General features: G+C 42.2%; 1 protein-coding gene across 4 annotated transcripts in view; it reads right to left on the reverse strand.

Annotated features, from left to right (window-relative positions):
- TMTC4 (transmembrane O-mannosyltransferase targeting cadherins 4) overlaps positions 1-27,004 on the reverse strand; it is a 66,572-nt gene that overhangs the window by 23,616 nt on the left and 15,952 nt on the right. For 2 of the 4 annotated variants that reach the window (XM_045055567.1, XM_023252960.2), the window contains exons 5-11: positions 24,717-24,804; positions 7,419-7,516; positions 4,505-4,597; positions 4,111-4,275; positions 3,025-3,227; positions 1,238-1,409; positions 1,018-1,149 (exon numbers count right to left, since the gene is read on the reverse strand). In XM_045055567.1, the coding sequence (XP_044911502.1) occupies positions 1,018-1,149; positions 1,238-1,409; positions 3,025-3,227; positions 4,111-4,275; positions 4,505-4,597; positions 7,419-7,516; positions 24,717-24,804 (951 nt within the window). Of the gene's footprint in view, positions 1-1,017; positions 1,150-1,237; positions 1,410-3,024; positions 3,228-4,110; positions 4,276-4,504; positions 4,598-7,418; positions 7,520-24,716; positions 24,805-27,004 lie in introns of all 4 variants that reach the window. The other 2 variants (XM_023252953.2, XM_023252959.2) reach the window with 1 other exon arrangement.

Here is a 27,004-nt window from a genome sequence, read left to right on the forward strand (position 1 = left end):
AGAGCTCTTTTTCTCCCCCTACAGGATCACAGTTAAGCATGCTAGGAACTCATGTTCTGATGACCCGAGGCAGAATGTATCATTATTTACGAATACTCTATACCAAAAGAAGATTCTTCTAACCTAACCCCTTGGCCTCCCATTTTGACCAAATAGCATTTTCTCCTTTAAGGAGACAACCAAAACTAAAACGAGCCTCAAAAAGCTAACCTTTCTTGAGCACCCACCATGTTCTAACTACCATGTTAGAGCTCTTCAGATGCCATATTTCATTTAGGCCCCACAACAAATCCAGGAGACAGTCATGATCTCCCCTTGATGGAAAAGGGCATTGAGAATTCAAAGCAGTTTCGTTTTGCCCAAAAAGGCACAGCTGGTTAAATGAAGAGACTGGATTCATCAAGAATACAAGTGAAACACATTCCTACCAAATAGCTTCAACAAAAACACTGCCAATTTTCAAGCCTACACATTTATTTTTACCTAATCTGACAAAAGGAATCACAAGCAGAGAAGCCACAGGCAACAGAAATGTGTAACACTGCACATCAGACGGTATAATTTAAACTTCCTGAACCAAAGTGCTGCCTGTTCACTGGTGTAGCCATCTTCAAGTTACAGACCGGAGGAAGACTTGAGGCGGTGGCCTGGGCACGTGTTCTGAGGTTCAAACTCTGCCCCTCCCCCAACCACAGTCTGGATGTGTGCGGCCACCTCACTGCTACCATTTCAGTGGGTGACTGGACCAACTGGAAGATGGGCAAAACGTCATTTGAGTAACCTGCAGTTTCACTGACGCTGTCTGGTTTTAATGAGTTCTTTTGAATTATTTTGGCCAACTGGAAGTGTAATGAATTTATCAAAATCATTAACAAAACCAAAGAAAAACCCGAGTATTTGGTCATGGTCTTATGCTAGCTTCTGCGTGAAGGTAAAGGGACCTTCTTCTTATTCAGCTGTTCAACTTAAAGTATATGCTAGGAAGGTCTTTCTCAGGAAACATGGCAGTCAACATACCTTGGCGTTGAGAGGACACACAGACAGGGCGCTTCTAAAAAGCTGTTCTTCGTTTCGCCACTCACCACTGCGAATCATGCACCTCAGCATGTTTATGAATAGAATTCCCAGTACGACAGTAGCAATCAATTTCTTAGGAACAGAGAGATACCATAAATGTCATTAGGAAGGTCTAGCCAGTCGTCTTGGGTATGAATGGCACACCACCCTGGGCCAATACCTTTTTCTTAGTGTGTTTACTGAGCGCTCCGAATCCGAAAGTCAGCAGCATGCAGTAGCCAGCACTGGGGAGGTACAGGACTCTTTCTGCAACCACAAAGCCCACTCGGAAGAACAAGTTACTTGCAGGGAGAAATGGGATAATGAGAAATCCTAGGCCCAGCGTAAGGATCCTGGAAAGTGAGAAGTAATTAAAATAGCTATTTTCAGACTTCTCAAAAAAAAAAAAATCCTACTCAACATTAAATTAGTGATAAAGGCTGTGTTTTTTTTTTTTTTAAGTCATCAATTGGGAAAAGGTACCAGCAGTAGCAGAGAAATGTCATCAGTAAAGAGGATTTAGCCTGGCAGTATTAGGATAAGTCATAAAATCTCACTAATGCACTTAGTTTAGCATCAAGCATATGGACAAGACTTGTAAGGTGCTCAATCCATACAAGTAAGGTTAGAATGATCACACTTTGTGAGCCCTTATTAATTCACTTACTCCTAACCCCCCTCAAACCATGTAGGCATTGAATAGATCAGTGGGTATTTTGGTCCCAATTAGTCCACTATAGTTTTCATGGGAAAAAAAAAAATTCCCTCTCCAACCTTAACAGGAATAATAATACTTTACTAGTTTAAGCTTTATAAAATCTGAAATAAGCAAAATTGCAATCATTTTTGGGTGCTATGTCACCACATATTTCACTCAAGCAAAAAGAAAGCTGAGCAACAAAGAGCTTCCAGAACTAGGCAACATTTCCGATGTCCCATATGATGCAAGAGGATAAATTAAGAAGCTAGGTCAAATTTGGTGGCTCCTTCCTGGACCCTGTGCCTTCAGTACTTAAACAAAACAAAACAAAACAAGGCAAAATCATTATTGCATGTGTATAGGTGAACTGGGGCTAAAGTTAGTAGAATTATGAACAAATTTAACAGGTAAACTTAAAACTTATTTTGGGGGTGCCTGGGTGGTTCGGGAGGTTGAGCGACCAACTCCTGATTTTGGCTTAGGTCACGCATGATCTCATGGTTTGTGAGATTGAGCCTCGCATCAGGCTCTGCACTGTCAGAGCTTGGAATTCTCATTTCTCTTTCTCTCTCTCTCCCTCTCTCTCTCTCTCTCTCCCTCTCCCCCTCTCCCCTGCTCGTGCTCTCTCTCTCAAAATAAATAAATAAGCTTTAAAAACAAAACTTATTCTAAGAAATTACTAATCTAATTCCCTAAACACATATGCTTAAAGGGAATCAACTACCTTAAATAGTCTTCTTTCTCAGGAAACGCATTTGTTTCCCCCACCTCCATTATTTTCTCAATAACCTTTTATTCTCTCTCTCTCTCTCTTTCTCTTTGTGAAAAAGAATAGTCTCTTTGGAGCAGTGGTTTATTTTCTACTAAACAACAACAGAAGGAATCACTAGAACATCCACCAGAGTTTTTTGAAGGAGAATTGTGAAATGATGGGCACAGCACACATCAATTACACTCTCTGTTCTGACCATAAATTACTCTTTACCACCTACAGAGAAAAGGATCTCAAGATGCTACTTCAAGGGAAAGGTGGGAGGGGGAGACAGAGCAGTCATCCGTTCCCCTCCTCCAAGTTCACTCCCCACTAGTTGAAGCCAGCAATGGATTCCAAATGGATGGAACTCATCCTAGGCATAAATGCGTTTTGGAAATAAATGTCCTTAGATGTTACTTCCACAAAATTGTTAAAATTATCAGTGCAAAATGAATTTAGCAAAATGCTCTGATCCAGCCCAGTGTGGAAGTTGAAATTCAGTGCTGCCTCTTACCTTCTTTTGTGGCTGTCTTCAGAGCACAGGGCTTGGCATATTAGGCCAATTAGACAGAACCACAGTGCTGCCAGTGCAATTACTCTCCAGTCACCGGCTGACTTAATGAGGGGGATGCAGCCCATTGACCAATCAAAACACAGCCACCAGGGGCACAGCAGCAGCCAGGCATTCAATGAATAGTAGTAATTATAGTTTATGGCCTGTCAGTCAAAAGGAAAACAAACACTCATTTGATACAGAACTTCTACATATATACATATATGTATATATAACACCCATATATATGTATATGGGTATGTATATATACACATACCTTGTAACTTCACTTTTGAGGCACCCATAGGCTTCTGTTCAAGAAGAGCAGTTGTATAAAATAAAATGTCAGTTTCTACATTGGACGTGGGACTGTAGTTTGCACTCTATTAAATGTGTTCAGACTGTAATAGAGAAAAATACAGCAAAGCCACCAGACTCTGCTATACATGTGTTATATTTCTGGTCAAAATGTGTCCCATTTACTTAGTGATGCCCAAAGTCTATAACCCAGGAAATCTGAGGCCCAGGGTTCACCTATGTGTCTGACAATTTAAGAAGAGGGTTTTTCCCCCTTTTGATTTCTATCTCTATGAAATGCACCACTAAGAATTTGTGGCTTGACACCTTGCCTTCAGAAAAAGCAAACCTTTACAAGAAATAGTGTTTGGATACTGTCAGACGTTTAAAGATATATTACCGATGCAGTTAGATTTTGTGTTAATCCCACTACATCAATTTCCTTTACCACAACAGTAATGGGGTCAGGGGACACTTTAGTGAGGCTGGCAGGAAAGCTGATATTTGAAAGAACCATTTCTCTTTAGTTTTGATTAGAATGGAAATACAAGGGACTCACGCCCTCTCGATCGATCCCTTAATCAAAATCTGGTTTCATCCGAGAATATCCTTAGTGAGAGCAAACAAATGTGGAGGTGTTCCACTGATTAGGGATTTTGTGAGCATGTTGGGAAGTCAGAAGAGGGGGACAAAGGTTCTGAAAGCTAGTGGGCAGAGAAGACAGAAGTGGAGGACAGGCTCAGCACTCACCCTGACCAGCATGCTGTCGGCGAAGGAGGCGGGATTGTCCACCTCGGTGAATGCCGGGGGGCCTGTGCCCATGATTTTCCAGCGCATGTAGAGCACCCCTGCTCCTCCCGAGGCCAGAAGGGTCATCCTGAAGAGGAGGCCCCCATTCCTGAGCGCGCCAAGGTTCTGAAAGGTCAACGCAAAGCCCCTGATGTCGTGGGTTTTCAAATAAAAGCTCAGCCGAGCTCAGTGCACGTGTGCAGCACTTCTGCCCGAACTGCTCTGCTGCTGTGCTGAAAAGGGCTAGCTATTTTCAAATTCAAAACGGCGAGAAATATTTTGAAAATGGCGTTTTAAATCAGCTGGTACTTGACATTTTCCATGTCTGGGCTGGAGACAAAAAGTATATACTCACCTCTAATGATTTGTCTTTATGTAGTACCTTCTGGACCATTTCCAGAACATTTAATTTGCCTATCACCAAGATGTCAAAGACTGCATTCAAACCCTGAGGAAGCAAAGCAAGGCAATCAGTGAGGGAGAGCCTGGCTCTGATTAGGTGGCAATTATACTTCACAATTTTATTACTGAATCTCGACAAGAATTGCAGTGGCTAAGATAATCACGGGAGACGTCTCCAGCTGTAAAACAGACACCCCACTATTGTTCTTATGAAATCGGCTCATGGTGATGTATCAGATTTCCTGCCTAGTAGATCCCTGTTGGTCATAATTTCATAGTCTGCACAGAAGAGTAGTTTAAGGATTCAGGATAGCTGGAAATTTGGGGTTCCCAGGAGAAGTTCTCCAGAGGTCCCTCTTGCCTATTTTTTTTTCTTTTACTATAAAATAGTCACCTAGTGGCTCAACAGAGGGGTTACCTGCACAGTAATTATGCCTCAGAAGATAAAGGCAGCCGTCAACCTCGAAACCGAGCCATGTAAGTAATTAGTCACACCTCAAGACCGCCAAGCGCTGACTGATTTCAGCACGTGTAGTAATAGCAGGGGCACAACATAAGAAATCATCTCTGATGGGGCTCTGGATCTCTCAGGTGCAGACTCCTGGCTGTCCGCTGGTTTTCAGGTCTTGCAGGGCACACAGCCCAGCAGCACTTCCCAGCCAGCCCTGCCCCTGCAGCTACGTGTGGTCATGTGACTTGAGTTTCAGCCTCCAGAACGTGGCTCAAAGCGTTTATGCATTATTTTGGAGGTTTGCTTATAACCTGGGCACACTCCATCACTTGGTTTCCCCTTCTGGCTGGCTGTGATGGACACCATCAGGGCAATGGTGGAAACTACACACTCCAGAGGGCAGAACCTGCACCAGCTAGCGTCCACTGTGTGGACAACAGCCACCTCCACCCCCGGCTGCGAGGTGAACAACAAATAACTTCCATCACGTGAAGCCAGTGTCTGGGATGTGATGCAGCTCCACTTCCGCTGGTAGCTTCCAGTAGACCCAAAATAGTTTCTTTCCAGAAGGCGAGGGCTGCTTTTGCCAGGCTAGATGGGCCTTGGATTCCCTTCTCTGCCCTGCAATGGACTTTCTGTAGACGTCACCGCTGTAGGCAAGGTCAACTTGTGGAACTCCCTAACCAATCTAAAGTGGTCACAGTGCATATGGCATCTGTGGTTAAAGCTCCCCCTAAATGACTTTGGTCTTTTTGATGTGGGGCTTTGCGGTGAAGAAAATCATAAATCATCAGAAGCCAGTGGTAATTTGTGACTTTTAGAGCAAGGATCCCTACTTAACCCTCTCCCATAAATGCTGGAAGCCATTAATTATCTAATACACAGGCCAGCACTGGGTTAATCATTTCAAAGAATTCTGATTTTATTCACTCATGCGATACAGGATTTTAGTGGGTCACAGAAGACCATTTCTCCCCGGGTGTAAACCATCTTCTAGAAGGCAGAAGCTTCCTGTTGAGCTGCCACTGTCTTATACCATTTGTTTTTCTCCCTATGAGTCACCAAGGGGTGAGGGGATCACATCATTACAAGGACTGAGCCAAAAAGAATTTTGGCACTCTCCAACTGCCCATTTAAATACATCATCAAAACGTCCACATTCTAATCAAATGTTTGAAAACAGCTAAATTTTAGCATATCTTTAGTATTTTTAGTCACATAAATTCAACCTTTAGTGCTTTTCAAACATTAATGGGAGCCACCTTGGACCCTGTTACATGGAGATTCTGATTCAGCAGGCCTGGGGTGGGGTTAGAGATCCTAAATTTCTAATAAGCTCCCAGATGGTATTGATACTACTGGTCTTTGTGAAGCAAAGGTTTAGAGCAGTGGATGATTCTGCCACCCAGGGGATGCTTGACAATGTCTAGAGACATTTTAAGTTGTCACAGTCAAGGCAGTCCTACCGGAATTTAGGGGTAGAGGCCAGGGATGTTGCTACGCCTGCCACGGTGCACAAGACAACCCTCCCATAAAAAAGAATGATCTAGCCCAAAACATCAATAATGCTGAGATTGAAAAACATCGGCTTGGAACAAACTTAAAAAAAAATAATAACCCGTGAAGTTCAAGTATCTTTGCGCAGTAATTCTTTCTGCGCTATTTCTTAGCTAGCTAACCTTCATCTTCTAGACTGAGCCTCATAAACTCTTTCATCTTTGCTTTGACTTACATCAAACCCCATATAGATTTATCTGCTCTTTCTTTCCCAGGTTATTCCTATCTGGGCCATGCAAATCCCATATCTTTGTTTCCGTTTCTCTACCCCTGATCATAGCCCTAATTTCTAAGTTTTCCTCTAATAACATCAAGCATAAAACTGGCTACGATGGAAGAAAAGGAAAGTGAATTTCAATGCCTCTCCCTTCCTGGGGCTTCGATTCTGATCAGACATAGGAGGTGGAGGCCTCTACTCTTCAGGACCCCTCCTTTCCTCTTTGATATTTCCAGTCAAGGCCAAGCACAACATACACTCAATACTTCTTTAATCAGGACCAGAAGCATTGATGGCGTCAGCCCGCTGCTGTATCTCGAAGTGCGGCAATAGGACAGCACCCAGGAAAACTGAAACTGTTCTTTTCTCTTTTTCTATGGCACCCCTCCATGAGCGAGCTAATCACTGTCTGTAAGAACTTCCCACTTTCTGTTTCCCACCGGTTGCTAATGATAGTCAACTGAGACAGTCCATTTCCATGAAACACTACATGTACTAAAAGCATAAGTAACTGATAGAAGGGTCCCTGACTGGCTGGTAATGGGGTTGAGAAGTGGAGGAAGTCACAGAGGCAGGGCTAGCCCGAGATGTCTCTACTGTGGCAGAGGGAGGGGCAGGCCCTGACTGCATCTCAGGTCTTACCAGCACAGTGATCCCTTGCTCTTTACACAGCATGGCCACCGCTCCCAGGACAATGCTCAGCAACACCCAGAACGTAGAATGTGTTCCCTCCTTGTTACCTGCTGATAGAGAAATGACAGACATAAACATCATGCAACACAGCTTAGCCCTGGTAGCACCTAAGCATGTGCTCTAAATAGCCACGATTTAAAAAGAGGTTGGTCTTCTGATAGCATTTCTCTGTGGGCAAGTGTATTACACTCTGCATTTCTGGTTAAACAGCACCGTCTAAATGATATACATACCCACTCTCAAGGCACATCCAACACAGCCTGTTGCAGGCACCGCAATGAAGGCCTGGCCACCAAGATATCTCATTGCAGACTCCCTATGGGGCAAGTTCCTACTTCCTGACCTGCCAGCCACCTAACAGGCCACTCTGACAGGCTGTGTTGAGAAGTCCCACTGAGAGTGTAAGCACTGCATCTGATTATAGGATGGCCCCAGCAGTGACTGCTACTATCACCACAGTGGTGATGGCAATGCCTGAGCTGCCCTGAGAAAGCCTACAACTGTAGGCACAGAAGTCCAGGTAAAGGCCCAGGCCAGGCTGGGCTGGGCTGCCAACCTGCATGGGGCTTCAAGCCAAAACATCTTTAGAAATGGGAACTCTGTAGTAAGAAGCCTGGGGTGGGACTGACCTTGAGTTAAAACTGATGGTCCCTGAACTGCCTCCAGCCAAGGGAAGGTCTGCCTTTATTCTATTTGGTGGGTGATATCTGCAATTTGGGGCCAGGGCTGAACTGCTGGAGAGGAGAGGCCACATGTCCTTTGTAAGGCCCTCACCCCCTCATCTACATAGGTGGTACACATTTAAAAAAGACATAGGTTTGAAGTAGGGCAAGGCAAACCTGCTTGGAGGGCCAAACCATTAGCTTGCCTGGGGTTCCTACGAATCTTGGTTCAGTTCTGATCAAAACCAGAACTCTTGGTCCAAAATCCGGCTCTGCCATTTACTATGTGACCTTGAGCAAATTACTTCCACTCACAGTCTCAACGACTTCATCTATAAAATGGGAGCAACGTTATCTACCTACTGATATATTTGAGAGGAGAAAAACTATACAGAAATGCCTGGCCATTTGTGTTAAAAATTATAGAAACATGGTTGTAAATGCAAAACATATCTGTAAAACACACAAGAAACCAACCACAGTTGTTTCTGAACAGTTCTAAGAAGAAAATTTGGGCAGCAGAGGGATAAAGTCTATGCTTTCCCACTGTACAGCCCTTCACATATCCTTAATTTTTTTTAACTATGTGCATGTTTGACAGCCTCGTTAGCTTTCACCCATTAGATGCCAGCAGCCCTCCCAGCCCTCAGTTGTGACAACCAAGAATGCCACAGGCTTTGTCAGACACCCCTGGGAAGAGTGGGGCAGAAATCACCCACACTTGGGACCAGCGCCCTGAACCAGGGTAATGACAGTGTGTGGTCCGTGCACCTGCCCTTGGATCCTGTTAGAAATTCAGAGTCTCAGGCCCCACCCAGAGCTGTGCAATCAGAAACCTGATGGTGGAGCCCAGCAACTGCCCTTTTAACCAGCCTTCCAGGTGATTCTAATTTTTTTTTTAATGTTTGTTTATTTTTGATAGAGCGAGGGAGAGCACCAGCGGGAAAGGGCAGAGAGAGGGAGCCACAGAATCCGAAGCAGGCTCCAGGGTCTGAGCTGTCAGCACAGAGCTCGACATGTGGCTGGAATCTATGAACTGTGAGATCATGATCTGAGCTGAAGCTGGATGCTTAACTGACTGAGCCACCCAGGTGTCCCTCGGTCAACTCCTTTTAAATTATGATTTTAGGAAAGGCCTCACAAGTGTCAGCAGCTCAGCACAGGGGTTCAGCTGGCAGAATGGAGGTGGTCACAGCTCACAAGGCATTGTAACCTTCTGCCATATGATGGAGACGGATGGCAGATAACACCCTTAAGGCTTGTCCTCTCCATGCTGTGGACATATGGTCCACTGAGCTTTTCTCCCATAACACATCCTCCTGAGTCTGCATCAAACCACTCTCAGGATTTTCTCATATTAGCAGTTGGTAGGTAATTAAATGTCTTTAATTATAAGAACTCATGTATTACCATGAGGTCTTCTCCACAGATAAAAGGGTAAATGACCCCCAGCCAGGCTCCTGTGCCCCTCAGGGCTCACAATGGGACGGGCACTATGGCAGCTCGGGAGATGTGCTGGGGTCCCTCGTCTCAGCATGCTGCTTCCACGTCCACTAAGCATTAGATTTGATGGTTCACTAGAAACCAAATGGACCTCTCCCCCACCGCCTGGACTGGCTTTTTCTAAGCTTCCTCATTCCCACAATCTGTATTTGTAACTTTTCTTTTTTTTTTTTTTTTTCAACGTTTATTTATTTTTGGGACAGAGAGAGACAGAGCATGAACGGGGAGGGGCAGAGAGAGAGGGAGACACAGAATCAGAAACAGGCTCCAGGCTCCGAGCCATCAGCCCAGAGCCTGACGCGGGGCTTGAACTCACGGACCGCGAGATCGTGACCTGGCTGAAGTCGGACGCTTAACCGACTGCGCCACCCAGGCGCCCCGAGTAACTTTTCTTTTTAAGTTCATTTATTTTGAGAGAGAGAAAGAGTGAGAGAGAGAGAGTGTGTGGGAGCAGGGGAGGACCAGAGAGAGAGAGAAAGGGAGAGAGAGAATCCCAAGCAGGCTTCATGCTGTCAGCACAGAGCCCAGCATGGGGCTTGATCTCCCGAGCTATGAGATCATGACCTGAGCCGAAATCAAGAATCTGATGGTTAACGGCTGAGCCACCCAGGTGCCCCTATGCTTGTAACGTGTGTGTGTGTGTGTGTGGGTGGGTGGGTGGGTGGGTGGGTGTGTGTGTGTGTGTGTGTGTGTGTGTGTGTGTGTGTGTGTGTGTTTCTAACTCTTAATAAAACATAATGACTTCCCAATGTGATGCTCCCTGTTCTTAACATTTAAAGAAGGTCCCTTGACCATTTTACATTCCTTCCTAAAAAACTGAATTAGCTTGTATTTTACTTGACTGTGTAACCTGGATGAATTTCCCCCTATCATGGACCAGTGGCTTGGATAGGAAAAAAATTCCCAGTTCCTCCATTAAAACACCCAAAGGACAGCTTCTGAAGCACTCCATTAACACAAAGTTAAATGAGTATGGAGATGTGAAAGTAATGGGCTCAGGTTCCACTTGTCTGGAATTTAAAATGGTTTTCTCCTTAGATGGCAAAATCAGAGATTTCACTGAATACAGAAAAATAACTTGCATAGAAAACACAGCTTTCACATTTACTGATAACCTTCTTCCTAATCTCACTCCATACTTTCACCACACTTCTCAAACACCAAATTTCTGCAAGGGACCTGGACACCTCACACATCTCAAATCCTCTATCATGATTCTTTTGGAAGATTTCCACTCTCTACTTACCTCTTTGATTTTGTGCAGACATGTCTGGTAAAAAGCATGCGAAAGACAACGTTTCTTTGCTGAAGAAATTTCTTAAGTTACAGTGATTTTTAAATGTTATGCCACTTCTCAACAGTGGCAATTTCTGGTCAAAAGCAAAATTTCAGTTGTCAGTTACAAACCTAGGGATGGCTTTATATTCAGAAAATCAAATCTTAGACTACACTGTTCAGAAGAGTAGGCATTATAGCTAATGAGCACCTGAAATGTGTCTGGTCCCTAGTGAGATGCGTTGTTAAGTATAAAATACACACCCGATTTTGAAGACTCAATATGAAAAAAGAAAATGTAAAATATTTCATAATTTTTATACTGATTTTTACATGTTGAAATTATAGTATTTTTTATACATCTGGCTAAAAACTGCAGTTAAAATTCATCCAACTGCATCTTTTTATAATGTGGCTACTAGACATTTAAAAATTACATGCATGGCTCATCCTGTGTTCCTACTGCACAGCACTGTCTATATCATGTGCTCAGAGACCCAGCTCACAGATGAAATGATCTGCTCATGGCTTTAATTGTATTCCAAGTCTGCCTTCGAAAACTCAGAAAATATGAAGTGAGCTTGTCTATTTAAATCTTTCTCTTGCAACCCCCTCCCAGATTGGCCACTTGACATGTTATCAGGAGTTATAGGACTATTCATGCACACACATTTCACTTTTTCCAGTATTCAAACTGGAAAGCTTAATTTAACTGATGTCTTAAAATGCCAAAGTACATACCATTGGCACTATTTCCAGTATGGGAGTGGTCAAGGAGGGCCTTATAAAAAGTAAATACTCAACTGGGAAACTGGTTCTGAGTCTGGGGACAGCCCAGCCTAGTGCACTTCTAGTAATATGGCCTGCTCTAGCATAGTTTTACCCATGTAATTCCTCAGACTCAAGACTCCTTTTTGAGTCTTGATTTGTCAAGGTGACCAATGCTAATAGTTGCCAAGATATAGCATCTCTAGATGAATTTGGGCTTTGCATTTTTTTGGGTATGCTCTTATTAACTAATGAAATTAACTTATTAACTAATGAAAGCCTTTTTTTAATTTCCAAGTTTGAACATTTTAATAGGACAGCTGAAACAGATAATGATAGGCTACCTCCAACAGCTGGTGCTCAATAGGTATTTGGGGAATCAATAATTTCATTTATTTCTATGTCTACCAGAAGTCTTATATTACCACATTTGTTATGCAATTATGATATGCAATTTAATACAAAAAAGTTAACAATTCACTTTCAATGTGAACAAAAATACAGCCAGAAGTCACATCTTTTGACATTAATGTCTTGAAATTTCCTCACAATGGAAAAATCCCCACCATGTAAGAGACTCTTTAAAAAAAAAAGTTAAAAAAATTACATAAGCCTAATATAACACTGTATGTCAATGATACTGGAATTAAACATTTAAAAAATTGCACAAGGAATATTAAAAAGGCACAGCAAAAGTTGACCGTGTTAATTTTAGATTCATAGCTGTTACAAACAGTAACCATAAATTCTGAGAGCCAGATGTCGCCTCCAGTGTGGTTGTATTTATGAATATTTTTATTCAAAACAATCCTCCCCAAATAGGGAAATCTAACTGGTACGTAGCTACATGCGAGCATCTCAGGATGTTGCGTTTACCCAGAGTCCTCTGTCTCATCTCCAGCCAGTCTGCTAAATTGCAACCACCAATGACCCAGGAGAAGGAGAAAAGGAACCATTCTTATACCATGTGACATCTCTCCTCATGTAGGAAGGATAATTATGCAGCTTTAGGAAACATCAACAGTTTATGATCCAGAGCTTCATAAACTGGCCTCGGAAATGTTTGTCTCAGTCTATGTCTGCATTATCAAAGATAATACAATCACTTAGATAAATGAGGCAAAGGCTAATAGAGTGGAGGAAGCACAGGCCAAAAAAGAAAAAAAGAAAAAAAAACCCAAAATGCACTAACAGAGAGACACTTGTCAGTGCTAACACCCACAAGTGCCAACAGATGTGATCAATTTAATGAAGCATGTGCTTCGGAGCTGGTACTACTTTCTGGTGGGAAGATCTTCTTTCAGTGAAAGCATCGCATTGTATGAGCTCCCCTCTTCAGCACTCGATGCCTGGCATCTTTGCTGCCTTGAAGCTGGCACGTCATGTTGTGTGTGGGAACCACGCCACCCCGGCAGGTGGCTCCCACTCCCTCTGCCAGAGCGACACAATGAGCGTCAGATTCCCATTCCAAAAGTTGGAGCCAACCAGGCAGTGCTTCCACCCGCAGAAAGAAAGAAGTCAGACGTTGCTATTCTAAAATACCAGCCCGTTCGGGGGACATCAAGTGATGTAGGAACCAAAGAAACATAAAAGCAGAGAAAAGAAAATGCACATGAATACCACAGTCAGAATTCAGTCAGCAATGACCCCAAATCTAAAAACAAGAGTCCTATAGTACATGAGATACACAGTCTCCCTATTGTTTTTTAGAGCTGCATGATTCTAAGTCAAAGGAAAACAGATGTCTTCAATCAGAATGAAAATATGAGGAAATGATACCCCAAGAGTAAGAGTTATCCTATTCTAGCTCCCCGAACTGTGGCAAGGACAGTAATAAGCAAACAACGTTTAAGAACTTACAACAACTAATATTTGGGATATTGTCTTTTGCAATAGTTTAGAATTTAAAATGGTTGGGGTGCCTGGGTAGCTCAGTCAGTTGAGCTTCTGACTTCAGCTCAGGTCATGACCTCACAGTTCGTGGGTTTGAGCCCCACATCGGGCTTGCTGCTGTCAGCCTGTCAGCTCTGTCCCCTTCTCTCTGACCCTCCCCCACTTGCACTCTTCTCAAATAAATATTTAAAAAAAAAGTATAGTTTCCCTTATAAGGACATTTCCTTTTTAATTTTTATTTATTTATTTTAAAAATGTTTATTTATTTGGAGAGAGAGAGCATGTGAGTGAGCAGGGGAGGAGCAGAGAGAGAGGGAGAGAGAGAATCCCAAGCAGGCTCCACACTCAGTGGGGAGCCTGACTCGAGGCTCAATCTCACAACTGTGAGATCATGACTTAAGCTGATATCAAGACTCAGATGCTTAACTGACTGAGCCACCCCGGTGCCCCAGGACATTTCCTTTTTAAAAAAGGATTCTGTAACAAAAGATCTTGCATGGAAATATTCTATTTAAGCACCCCAGCACCACCGCCACCACCACAAAAAAAAAAAATCCAGACAAAAATGTTATGTGAGTAGATTTTTTTTCATTTTCTGAAAATGCTGGGGATTCTAGAGGTTAGCCCAAAATTGCTTGTTAATAAACTCAGGCAGTTAAAAATTGCCTAGAGCTTTATAATACATACATTGCATCTATAAAGAAAGCTAATGAGGTTATCAAAAAGAAATACATCCTTTGAAAGAGATTTTTTTTTTGACTAGTTAAACCACTAATTTCAGAGTACTCAATGTTTTGTTCCCTTATAAAAAATATTAAAAACCTCTCTTGAACTACAAGTTTCTGTGTAACTGCTGCGAGACCTTTCTTTGAATTTATGTTCAGATCCAAAAAGAACAAAGACCAGGTCACGTTAAGCCTTGAGTATAAACAACAAACAGCATCATTATTTGTATCCAATAAATGCCGGACTGAACTTTTACCACAAAAGAGCTTTGATTCTCAGTGGGACACTTAAAATATGTGGCATAACACGAGCAACTGTCATCACCGTCATGATAGTGTGTTTACCACGTGTGCTCACTAGTCAGCTTTTTGTAAAATGCACACTGACGAGGCAGGGAAAACAGAGGAGTGACTATTTCTTAACGTAGCTCAAAGTCCAAATGAAAAAATATACACCTGGATATATGAATGTCCATTAGTATCAACCTCTCTGCTCTGTTGGACTGAAGGAAATTTAATAGAGAGTAGATGAAAGAAATTAGCAGCATAAGTAAAACTACCATGTGATCCAGAAATTCCAGTTCTGGTATTTATCCAATGGAAATGAACTCACTATCTTGAAAAGATATTGCAGCCCACATTCACTGCATTATTTATAACAGCCAAGACATGGAACAATCTAAGTTCATGGGTGAATGAATAAAGAAAAAACGTTTTATACACACACACACACACACACACACACACACACATATATATGCACATACACATTCTATATACATAAAATACTATATGTATTATATATATATACTATAAAATATACATTATACATATACTATAATACTATGTAATACTATATATATTATATACACACCATATATTACATACTATGGTATATTACTAACACTATGTAATACCATGATATAGTATAGCATATTACACTATAGTATATAAAATACTATAAATATATAATATATATAAAACATATACTGTGTGTGTATATATGTACATATACACAGTATAAACAAAATGGAATATTACTCAGATGTAAAAAAAGAAGGAATTCCTTCCATTTGCAACATGTTTGGACCTTGAGGGCACTGTGCTAAGGAAAATAAGTCAGATAGAGAAAACAAATACAGCATGATCTCTCTTATGTGTAGAATTAAAAACCAAACAAACTCCAAAATAGAACAGATAGGTGGTTGCCAGAGGACAGTGGAGGTGGGCAAAGTGGACAAAGGTGGCCAAAAGGTAAAAATTTCTAGGTATAAATCCTGAGGATGTAATGTATACCATGATGACTATAGTTAACAATACTGTAATGCATATTTAAAATTTGCTAAGACAGTAGATCTTAAAAGTTCTCATCATAAGAAAAAAAAATTGTAACTATATATGGTGACGAATGGGGAGCCTGGGTGGCTCAATTGGTTGAGCCTCTAACTCTTGATCTCGGCTCAGGTCATGATCTCACAGTTTGTGAGTTCAAGCCCCACATCAGGCTCTGTGCTGACATTGCAGAGCCTGCTTAGAATTCTCTCCCCCCCCCCCCCCGCCTCTCCCCTGCTCTCAATCTCTCTCTCAAAAGTAAATAAATAAACATTAAAAAAATATGGTGATGGATGCTCACTACACTTACTGTGGTGATAATTTCACAATATATACAAATATTGAGTCATTATTTTGTACACCTAAAACTAATAAAATGTTATATGTCAGTTATATCTCACTTAAAAAAAAAAGAAGATGCACATTTCAAGGAAAATAAAGAAATTAATAGTACATAGGCCACAGTCATCAATTCTGTATAAATGCACTATGATAAGAAGAGAATACTTATTGAGAGCCCACTGTGAGGTGTGCACGGGAAGGAAAAAGTTAACAAGGAAGTATGGAAAACTAGAACATTCCACTCCTTGAGTATTCTGAATGCTGAAACCTTTATTTTAATCAAAATATACTGGACCATAAGCCCTTCAAGGCATGGACTTTCTAGTTTTTGTATCCCCAACACAGGACACAGGGCCTGGTACAAAGGACACTCTTAAGGTTTGGTTAATTATTGGTGAAAGAATGGATGACAAAAATTGATAAGCCTGTGTGCTATTTTATATTTTAGAACAGAATCAGAAAAGTCTTATCATGGATGCTTGACCAGAATCACTTTTGCATATAGGGTTCTTACTGCTTCTTCTCTATGATGGTATTATTAGTTTATGAAAGTCTTGCTCCTCTTTATTTATTTTTAAGAAGGAGAGAAAAAGAGAGAGAGAGAGAGAGAGAGAGAGAGAGAGAGAGAGAGAGATTGATTCAGACTTAAGCAGGCACCATGCTCAGTGCAGAGCCTGACACTCAGGGTTGATCCCATGACCCCAGGATCATGACCTGAGCCAAAACCAAGAGTCGGACGCCCAACCAACTGAGCCACCCGGGCACCCGTGAAAGTCTTGCTCCTCTTTAAAAAGACTCTTATCCACCATAGGTATGAAGCTGAACATTACCATGCTGTATAAGGATTATTCCAGAGAGTTCTCTATAAACGTAGATTCTATTCTTAGTATGTTTAAAAAGGAGTATGAAAAATCTGAAACAGGGGTGCCTGGGTGGTGCAGTCGGTTAAGCGTCCGACTTCAGCCAGGTCACGATCTCGCGCTCTGTGAGTTCGAGCCCCGCGTCGGGCTCTGGGCTGATGGCTCAGAGCTTGGAGCCTGTTTCCGATTCTGTGTCTCCCTCTCTCTCTGCCCCTCCCCCGTTCATGCTCTGTCTCTCTCTATCCCCAAAAAATAAATAAATGTTGAAAAAAAATTAAAAAAAAAAAAAAAAAGAAAAATCTGAAACATAGAAAAGTGGCTGAAAACACAGTGTCTCTATCAGCAAAGACTAGGAAAGGCTCTACCAGACTTGGTGGGGATAATGAGACAAAGGGGGATTCGGGAGTGTGGAGGGGAGGAGTGGCTGGCAGAGCTGAGGGGGCTGTCCAATGTGAATGGAGCAAGTGGGCGACAGGGCTGGGCATCCACTCACCAGCTCACCATGTCCTGCCCTGCTCTGCTTGCTCCTGAGATTACAGCAGGTGGAGCTCAGGGCCAGAGCCTTGTAGGGGAGGAATCAGAGAACTGCCTTACGTTTTGGAAATGGGACTTTCCCCGGGGAAGCTAATAACTGAGTGTAAGTCCTTCTCTTTCGAATACAGGTTGCACTGCCTCCGGACCCGCAAGGAACTTGGGAGGCAGAATTCAATCATACCATCCATACTCCGTGATGTGAAAACAGTGAGTGGGACTGAAAATAGCAGTGAAAACAGTGAGCGGGACCTGAAAACCAACTCAAAATGATGGAGAGTGCAGCTTGAGAGATGGGTGTTTTCAACCACCTACTTTAAACTCCCAAGGGGAAAAAAATGATTATGATCTGTCATGCAAAGCCTATGTGGACAGGTGGATACAGTCAGAGGACAAAAAGGACACAAAAGACCACAGCCAAGAATAACTGGCAGGGTCAAGACACTGAGGCTGGATGTGTGGAGAGGGGCAACCTCATAGCTTTATATTTTCCAATGACTAAATAAGCTGACAGAGACTGTAGAAGGCCATTCACTTCAGTCTGGAAGCAGGGCCACAGGCCTCATTTTCATTTACCCTTGCCTTTTCCTGAAGGGGGTTCAAGTGAACAGGAAAACAGATCCTGGGAAGGTGGGGTGACCTGTAGACAAGAGGTCAACAGAAAACCTTTTTCCTAATTGATCCATCTGCCTTCTGTCCTAAGGAACTTCAACCTAATGAAAATCTACTCAGATTCTTAAAAGGCTCTCCACAGAAGCCACATTTACCACTGCTATCTGTGTGCGAACATGAAGTATTTCCAGGTTAACTTTCTTGAAAACATTTCACATGTAACATTAAAGGCCCAAGAATCTCTTTCCATTTTTAAAGCAAACACAACAAATGTCAAAGGAATGCTACTGAACCAAAAAAGAAAGATCATGTTGCTACTGCTGTTAACACAGTTCCATCCAGACTGGAATATACTTCACCAATTTCTCAAGAATCAATGTATTAGTTGAAAAGCCATCATACGTTGAAACACTTTTACCTTTGGTATTAGTTTCCAAAGGCTTTATTAAAAAATTTATCTTCTGTAGAGATGGCTCTTGGAGATAATTTTGTAATTTACAAATGAGTTTAACACAGATGCATATGTCAGAATATGTACATTTGTGAAATGAAGGGGGGGGGGGAAGGTAAATACTAAAGGAACCAGGGAAAGAATATAAGATGTCTTTAGTTTTTCACCATTCTCTGAGAATAGACCACACTAAAGGAGGCTAATAAATGTATCAGTTCACACTTGATAGAAGAACTGTTAGTCTTCTGATAGTTTTTTCATTAATCCACCCGAGTAATCTTTAGAAATAGTGAGACGTTTTATTCTATCTCCTATATTATGTGTCCCACATGTTAAAATCTATCAACATTTAGTATTTTCTTCAAAAAAAAAACTTCTGATGTCTTTGACAGGCATTCAGTATAGGGAATAGAGTCTTTAAGGGAGGGATGTGTTAAAATTAATAAAATGATTGATTCTTCATTACAACTTTAGAGTTGTCTTTGATAAAGGCCAACAGATTTAATTTTTAATTTTATTTAGGAGAAATATGACGAATAAATTATCCTCTGTAATTACAAATGCAGATTTATTTGGCAACTTAAGAACGTGAAGTACCACTGTCTATAATGAGCATAAGAGTGAGTAGAAAATGGACTCTCTCCCCCTCTCCCACTTCCCCATTCCGATTGGGTCTTATGGAAAAGCCACAAAATGGTACTCAATGTGCTATGAGGCTGGGGCAGGTGCACTCTGTCATCCTACTGCTCCCCCTACCAGATCCCCGGGGCCATGTGTATCTTAGGAGTTTTATGATCACCATAGGTGGGGAGATACTGACCCCAGGAAGAGCTGGACATGCCTAATTGCTAAGTTAACTTTCAGTTTCAGGAAGAAAAGTTACCACCAGTATTCTCTGTACTTGAAGCTGTTCTGTTCAGCTGTCCCCAACCTCTGCTCTATCAGAAACATGGTGAGTCAGGGGGCGCCTGGGTGGCGCAGTCGGTTAAGCGTCCGACTTCAGCCAGGTCACGATCTCGCGGTCCGGGAGTTCGAGCCCCGCGTCAGGCTCTGGGCTGATGGCTCGGAGCCTGGAGCCTGTTTCTGATTCTGTGTCTCCCTCTCTCTCTGCCCCTCCCCCGTTCATGCTCTGTCTCTCTCTGTCCCAAAAATAAATAAACGTTGAAAAAAAAAATTAAAAAAAAAAAAAAAAAAAAGAAAAGAAGAAACATGGTGAGTTAGTAGAAAACTGGTGGTTTTATCTCAGTATGATAAAATAATGGTAACAAAGGGGGGTGCAGGGTGTTTGGGTGTAACCAAGTGCTCGGTAAGCATGGTGCAGTCTGGGGCCACTGGGGTCACCCTTCTGCTGTGTCTCAGCAGAGCTGCAGGTCTGAGACAACTGATGCTCCAAGACATAATCTGCCCCATGTTCAGCCTGTACAGGATGGGATGGAGGAGGGGCAGTGAGTGAAAAATCTCGCAGGCCAACTCCAGTCCACCCTTGGGAACTACGGGTAGTTTCTATATGGATGTCCTAGGTACAATGCGTAGAACATCAAAACAACACAGCTTGTGCTAGAAGAATTTACAACCCTGCCTAAATCTTTTTGTAGAAAAAAAAATAAGGTTTAAAAGAAGTCTATTGTTCATTTTTTGAAAAAGTCTATTGGGTACACCAATGTTCAAAGCAGTACTCACAGTAGCCAAAAGGTAGAAAGGACCCAAATGCCCACTGGCAGATAAATAAATCATGATATATACATACAATGGAATTATTCAGCTTTGAAAAAAATTCGGACACCTGCTACTACATAGATGAACCTTGAGGGTGTTATGCTCAGTAAAATAAGCCAGACACAAAAGGACAAATATTGTATGAATCTACTTCTATGAGGTACCTAGAACAGTCAAACTCATGGACAGAAAGTAGAATGGTGTTCTCCAGGGGCTAAGGAAGGGGGAGCAGGGAGTTGCTGTTTAATGGGTACAGAGTTTCACTTTTGCAAGATGAAAAAGTTCTGGAGATGGACAATGGTGATGGTTGAACAGTGGGAATATATTTAATGCACTGAACTGGTACATTTAAAATGGTTAAAATGGTCAATTTGATGTTACATATATTTTATCACAAGAAAAATAAGGGAGGAAAAGTCTATGGGGATTTAAATAATATAACTAAGTCTTTGTTTTGTTAGGGAACTCCCACTAATATACAGGACATTAAAATATCACAAGAATCTGGTCCTTGGGTCATTTTCACCTTAGGACAGCACTTTTTGAAAGGCAAACTGTGTTAGAAACTCTTTCAGAATCCTGAAAGCAAATGTTAAGGTTAAGTAGCCCCACTGACACTTACTGTGGGGATGGACACCACCTGGGAGTTGCGGGGAGGGAGAAAACGAAGGAGATGTTGTTCAACCTTCTAAATGGTTGTCTTCCAAACACACAGAGACCTCAGGAGAGGCAGAACCTCAGGCCTCAGGGATGGTCCCACGTCATTAACTACTGATTTGTTTCGTGTAAGGTTGAAAGGAAAGAAATCCTTAGAAATGGATTGTCTAGATGTCTGAGATAAGCACAATGTTTTAAAGATTAAAAAAGCATGTCATTAAAATCTGTTGATGCTTAATCTGGTGAATCACCTGGCCTTTAAAAAGAAAACAACTATTTAAAAACAAAAACAAGGGGCGCCTGGGTGGCGCAGTCGGTTGAGCGTCCGACTTCAGCCAGGTCACGATCTCGCGGTCCGTGGGTTTGAGCCCCGCGTCGGGCTCTGGGCTGATGGCTCAGAGCCTGGAGCCTGTTTCCGATTCTGTGTCTCCCCCTCTCTCTCTGCCCTTCCCCCATTCATGCTCTGTCTCTCTCTGTCCCAAAAATAAATAAACGTTGAAAAAAAAAAAAAAGAGTCTTTAAAAACAAAAACAAAAAACATCCAAAGTGGAGGTATGGCAGTAGGGACGCTTATATCCCCCTAATTTAGCTCGAATAATGATCGACTTCTGGCCAGTCTGGCCACATGCTTCCTGCCTCCCCTCAGATTAATTTGAAGCAAATTGCAGACATTATACCATTTCATCCACAAATATTTCACCATGAGTCTCTAACAGAACTGTTTTCAAAACATACCTGTGATGCCATTATCATGCCTAATAATTTACCAATTTGTTAGTAGAACTGAATGTACCTCCTGGCTATTTCTTTTTAAGTTTATTTATTTATTTCAGTAATCTCTACACCCAATGTGGGGCTTGAACTCATGACCCTGAGATCAAGAGTCACACGCTCTTCTGACTGAGCCAGCCAGGTGTCTCCCTCCTGGCTATTTTTAATGATGGTTTTGATAAGCTTTGCTTCATTGGTCCAATGAGTACAGGGAAGCAGAGGAACACAAGGCAGCTGCCGTTGGCTTTGAAGTGAGTTAGACTCCAGTGTGAACCCAGTTCTGCCATAAGTAGCTGTGTGACCCTGAAAAAGTTACTTAAACTGTCAGTCCTACATCTGGAAAAATGGGGAAGTAATTCCACAAAGACTGTTACATACTTAAATGAGAAAGCGTATATATATATATATATATATATATATATATATATACACACACACACACACACACACACACACACACACACACATAACATACACACATATACATGTGCCACTAGATATAGCCAATAAATGGCAGCTATTATATTAACAGCAAAGTCATCTATGTTTATAAGTAAAAAATTTTCTTCTGGAAACCTGTATTAATCATTACTAAAAAAAATTTGGAACCACTCAGATGGTGACAACAACCCTGAAAATCATCTGTCTCAGACATTGGCAAACTTTGCAAAGGACTGGGCAGTAAGTGTCTTAGGCTTTCAGGCTAGGTGGCCTGTGTCGACATTATGGAACTGACGCTGTAGGGCAAAATCAGTCCCAGACAGAATGAAAATAAGTGGGTGTGCCTAGGTCTCAATAAAACTTTATATGTGGGCACTGGAATCTGAATTTCATGTCATTTTTTATATGTCACAATAGGTTACTATTGGTTTTTATTTCCCAGCCACTTAAAAATGTAAAAATCAGAGAGCCGAGGAGGAGTCAAGCCCAGGCAGCAGTGTAAAGGCTGGAAGAAAAATACCTCAATAGTGCCAGCAAAATCCCTGGGGCCAAATCCCTGGAGGTTCCAATCTTGCCTGTCCTCCAGACCTCTTTCCAACTCCCCTAGCAGCTGCTGGGGGATCCAGCTTTCCCCTTGGGTGCACCCCTCATCTTGTACCACAACCAGGGGATCCAGGGTGTTCACCCTTAGGTCCCTACCCACCTCCTGTTCCTGGCATGCCTCCTGTGAATCTCTTGGCACATGGTATGGTAGGACCAGGTATGGTGATGGCCAAGAAGATGCGGAAGAAAATGAAGAAAAGCTCATAAAAAGACACGCAAGCACCACAAGCATGCCAAGCATTCTTCTTCTTTCTCTTCCCCTTCCTCCAGCAGGGACTCTGACTAAATACAGGGCCTGAACCCTTCCCTCAAGCCTCTCAAGTTCCCATCAAGCTTCAGATGCCATCTTGTACTGGGGAAAATTAGCCCTCCTCCCTCACCCCCCAATCAAGCCTTACTCTGCTGTTCAGACCTGACTGGCTGGGGAAAATGGGACAAGAATGACCATTGGCTAGGGGTGCCTGGGTGGCTCAGTCAGTTGAGTGTCTGACTCCTGATTTCAGCTCAGGTCATGATCTCACAGTTTGTGAGTTTGAGACCTGCATCAGGCTCTGTGCTGATAGTGTGGAGTCTGCTTGGGATTCTGTCTGCTCCCTCAGTCCCTATCTTCCTCCCACTCTCTCTCAAAATAAATAAATAAACTTAAAAAAAGAAAGAAGAGAATGACCATGGGCTAGCAAAGACCGTCTTGTCACTACTTGGACGGAACTTTTAGCTCATGAGTTTAGCAGGAGAACAATTTTTTGAGGATGGTGAGACCTTTGAGCTAAATGCTGAAGACAAGTTTAGGATCTGTAAGATATGATTTTTTTTAACTTTCTTTTGTAATACTTGTGGTTGGAAGGTGTGTAAATTTAATTATGGAAAAAAAAAGAAACTACCATTTTTGAAATGGTAAAAAAAAAAAAGTTATAAAAATCATTCTTAAAATTTGCCTGAACACGTGATCATTAAATTAGGTAGCAATGGCTCAATGTGTATTTTGGAAAAAACAAAACAAAACAAATCATTCTTAGCTTGCAGGCCACATGAGAAGAGCTAACAGGCTTGATTTGGCCCATGGGACCACCCTGACTCCTGCCTGCCTGCCTGCCATTTACCAGCCCTGAGATTTCCATGTCACCAGCCCCAGCACACAAACATTATGAATGAGTGGTTTGCTCTTTGTGATCAACAAGGGATTAATTCACAGAAGGTACCAAAGAACAAGCATTAGTATATGACAATAACAGGAAAGTCCTGGACCCTGGACCATACCTGAGCCTTGAGAAGTTGTGGAAAAACTTCAAGGAGGCCAAGGTACTGAAGATATTCCAGAGGAAATCATCCTTGGAGCCTTCCCTCTTTTCACTTCACCCCAACCCCCGATATAAATCATTGATTGTGACACATAAGGAGAGTTCTACAGTCCATAAACTCCTAACTTCTTCAGATACAGAAACTGGACATGTAACTGTTGCTGGAGCTGGCAGGTATGACTACTACATAAGCCAAGTTCATCACACCCAATGTCTACGATCGAGCAACCTGGAAGGTATGACTTGACTTGGGGATGACTGGAGTCCATCTAATGAGCAGAGCCATACAGGGATTCTCTGCGTCTCAGTAAGTGCACCTGCTATGCTGTCCCAAGACATTCCTCCATGCCCCCACCCCAACACACATACCCAATGAGTCATTTCAATTCCAGCAACAATGACTTTCTTTGTAAGTACTAATAACACTCCAATGATTAAAGCAAGAATTTCATAATCCAGGTACCTATCCACAGCTAGTCATCTGTTCCAGCATTTTTGTTTTTTTTTTTTCCACTGAGAGGTTTTAATAAAGAATAAACAAAAGTGCTTCCCCTACAATTTTACTGCCAATAAAATTACAAAAATCAACCACGACTGTGTTAGTAAGAGCAGAAGCTCTTGGTTTCACCACTCAATAGAATGGCCCCATGTGAACGCTAATGTATGAAGTTTGTATTATTAAAAAAGCAATGGAGTAGACACATATCTAAAGAGAGACTTTTTGACCCACATCCTCGCAAAGTGATAAAATTATATAAATGGATTAATTTCCCATCTTAAACATAAGAAGGCAAATATCATGCTTACTTTCTCTAAATGCTTTACAGTAGCCAAGGAAAGATAACAGAAAGAACAGGGCACCCAGGAGGTCTGCACGGCCGACAACACCAGCAACCTTAAAAGAAGGAGAAGAAAAATAGATTTAGGTAAAAAAAAAAAATTTTTTTTAAATCCTAAATGTATAAAAAATTTCTTAGAAACGAAAGGCAAAAACCTTACTAGATTCTTCCATCTATTAAAATAATCTGTGCTGACTACACAGCAGCCCTGTGGTCTTATCTTATGATTGGTTTCTCTTTTCCCTCTTTGGTCTAGGACTTGAGCTAGCTGCTCCCAAGAGAGCGGGACTGGCAGGGTCGTGCTGATGGCCGTTCTGGGAGCAGGACACAGTCGGCAATGCACGTGGGCCATGAGAGCTCTGTCACAGCACACCGCGCCCTAGAGCCCAGAGGCCTGTGCCGCTGATATCCCCAAAGTGGATTTATAATTGGAAAATGTTATCAGCTCAAAGGGCATAATATTTACTAAAGAAAATTTGATTGGAAACATGAAGGAAAGCTGGGAAATTAATGTTGCAGGTCACTGGGCAAATAGAGAAAGACACAGGAACAGTGGTTCAGTGCTACCTCTGCCCCTCCTCCTCCCTTCGAGACCAAAACTTGGGTTAACCCGGAAAGCAGAATGCTTCAAAAGGGATTGAGAAATAAGATGAAAACAGAATAAAATGTCAACCATCTCTTTCTCTCATGACTGCCCTTCCCTTCTTTACCTTAGTGATAACAAAGCAAATGTGAAATTCATGTCTCATGTCACATCCAGTAATTGTTCTCCAAGTGTCTCCTGGCAGAGAAAGACACACAACTCCACTCAGGAGTGTGGGTCTAGTTAATGTGGCACGCTCTGCTAACGAACTAGCACCTGGATGTGACACGTACCAAATTCTCTGGTATTCTCTGGATTCTCTAGGTGTCACCCCAATAGCTGGTAAGTTTATCTTTTCTTAAAGGACAGATACTATGATTATGTGGGACAGAATAAAGACTATGCTATAAATGGAGAGAAGAGACTATACAAAGAATATGAAAATGACTACAATTACATTCGATTCCCAAGTGTGTGGACAAGAGATGGCTATTTTAGCAGCATTCCCATGCTACCCTGCTAGATATGAAACGCTGAGGGTGATTTTCCATGCTGATTGTTAACTCCTGACGGCAGTGCGTGTGGCATCCCAAGGAGTCACGCAATCACTAGGATTGAAGGGGCTGAGGAATCCAACCCGTGAATGCCACCCACGTGAAAAACACCTCCCAAGAAGGAAGCTAAGGACAAACAAAGCTTCAATGGATCTGGAACAAGTATGCCAATATGCCGGAGGGTTGAACAGTACAATTAACTTCAGGAACGAAGTGAGTACGCAATGAGAGTTCTTGAATACTCCAGCCTGCAACTCACTCAATCAGGGACACAGTAAAAACAGGGATGCAGGTAAACCACACAGTAGATGCTGCTCACGGTTAGCTCCCTGCATGACTCTTGATGTGTGCTTCTAGAAGCATGGGGAGCAGAAAGAAACAAAGGGCATAGGAGCCCAGGGTGAGGCAGGTTTTGGCTCCACAGCACTGTGGTGACAAAGAGAGCAGGGGACCAACCCCACCCCCCAGGACAATGAGAAGGAAAGGAGGGGCATCTTCCTTCTGAGACTACCTACAGGGGCTGAGGATGGCCCTGAATCCCAAACCCTTACGGAACAGAAAATTATCCAAACCAATGCAGAGAAGCTTATCCAAAGTGGTCCCTAAGGCAAGGGACTCAGGGGAAGCAGGGAATGGGGTTGTGAGGGGCCAGAGAACAAAGTTTCTTCAAATGAATGAGGGAAGGGTAGTGTTCCTATAAATACCAGGGATGGGGTGAAAACAACCAGCCTAAACTACTTATTATCTAGGTAGCTAAGGTACATTTAAAGATCTACACTAAAATGAACTTTTAAACCTACATAAACTTAAAAAATGTTTTTAAAGTTTTATTTATTTTTGAGAAAGAGAGAGAGAGAGTGAATGAGCATATGAGCAGAGGAGGGGCAGAGAGAGGGGGAGAGAAAGAGAATCCCAAGCAGGCCCTGCACTGTCAGTGCAGAGTCCGATGCGGGGCTCAAGCTCATGAACAGAGAGATCGTGACTTGAGCCAAAATCAGGAGTCAGACACTTAACTGACTAAACTATCCAGGCATCCCATTACACAAATCTATTTAGAAAATAAACATTCGTTGGGTAACTGGTGAAAATACTCCCAAGTCTTTAAGCAATGTATGTACA

The sequence above is a fragment of the Felis catus genome, chromosome A1, assembly GCF_018350175.1.
Source record: "Felis catus isolate Fca126 chromosome A1, F.catus_Fca126_mat1.0, whole genome shotgun sequence".
Lineage (NCBI taxonomy): Eukaryota > Metazoa > Chordata > Mammalia > Carnivora > Felidae > Felis > Felis catus.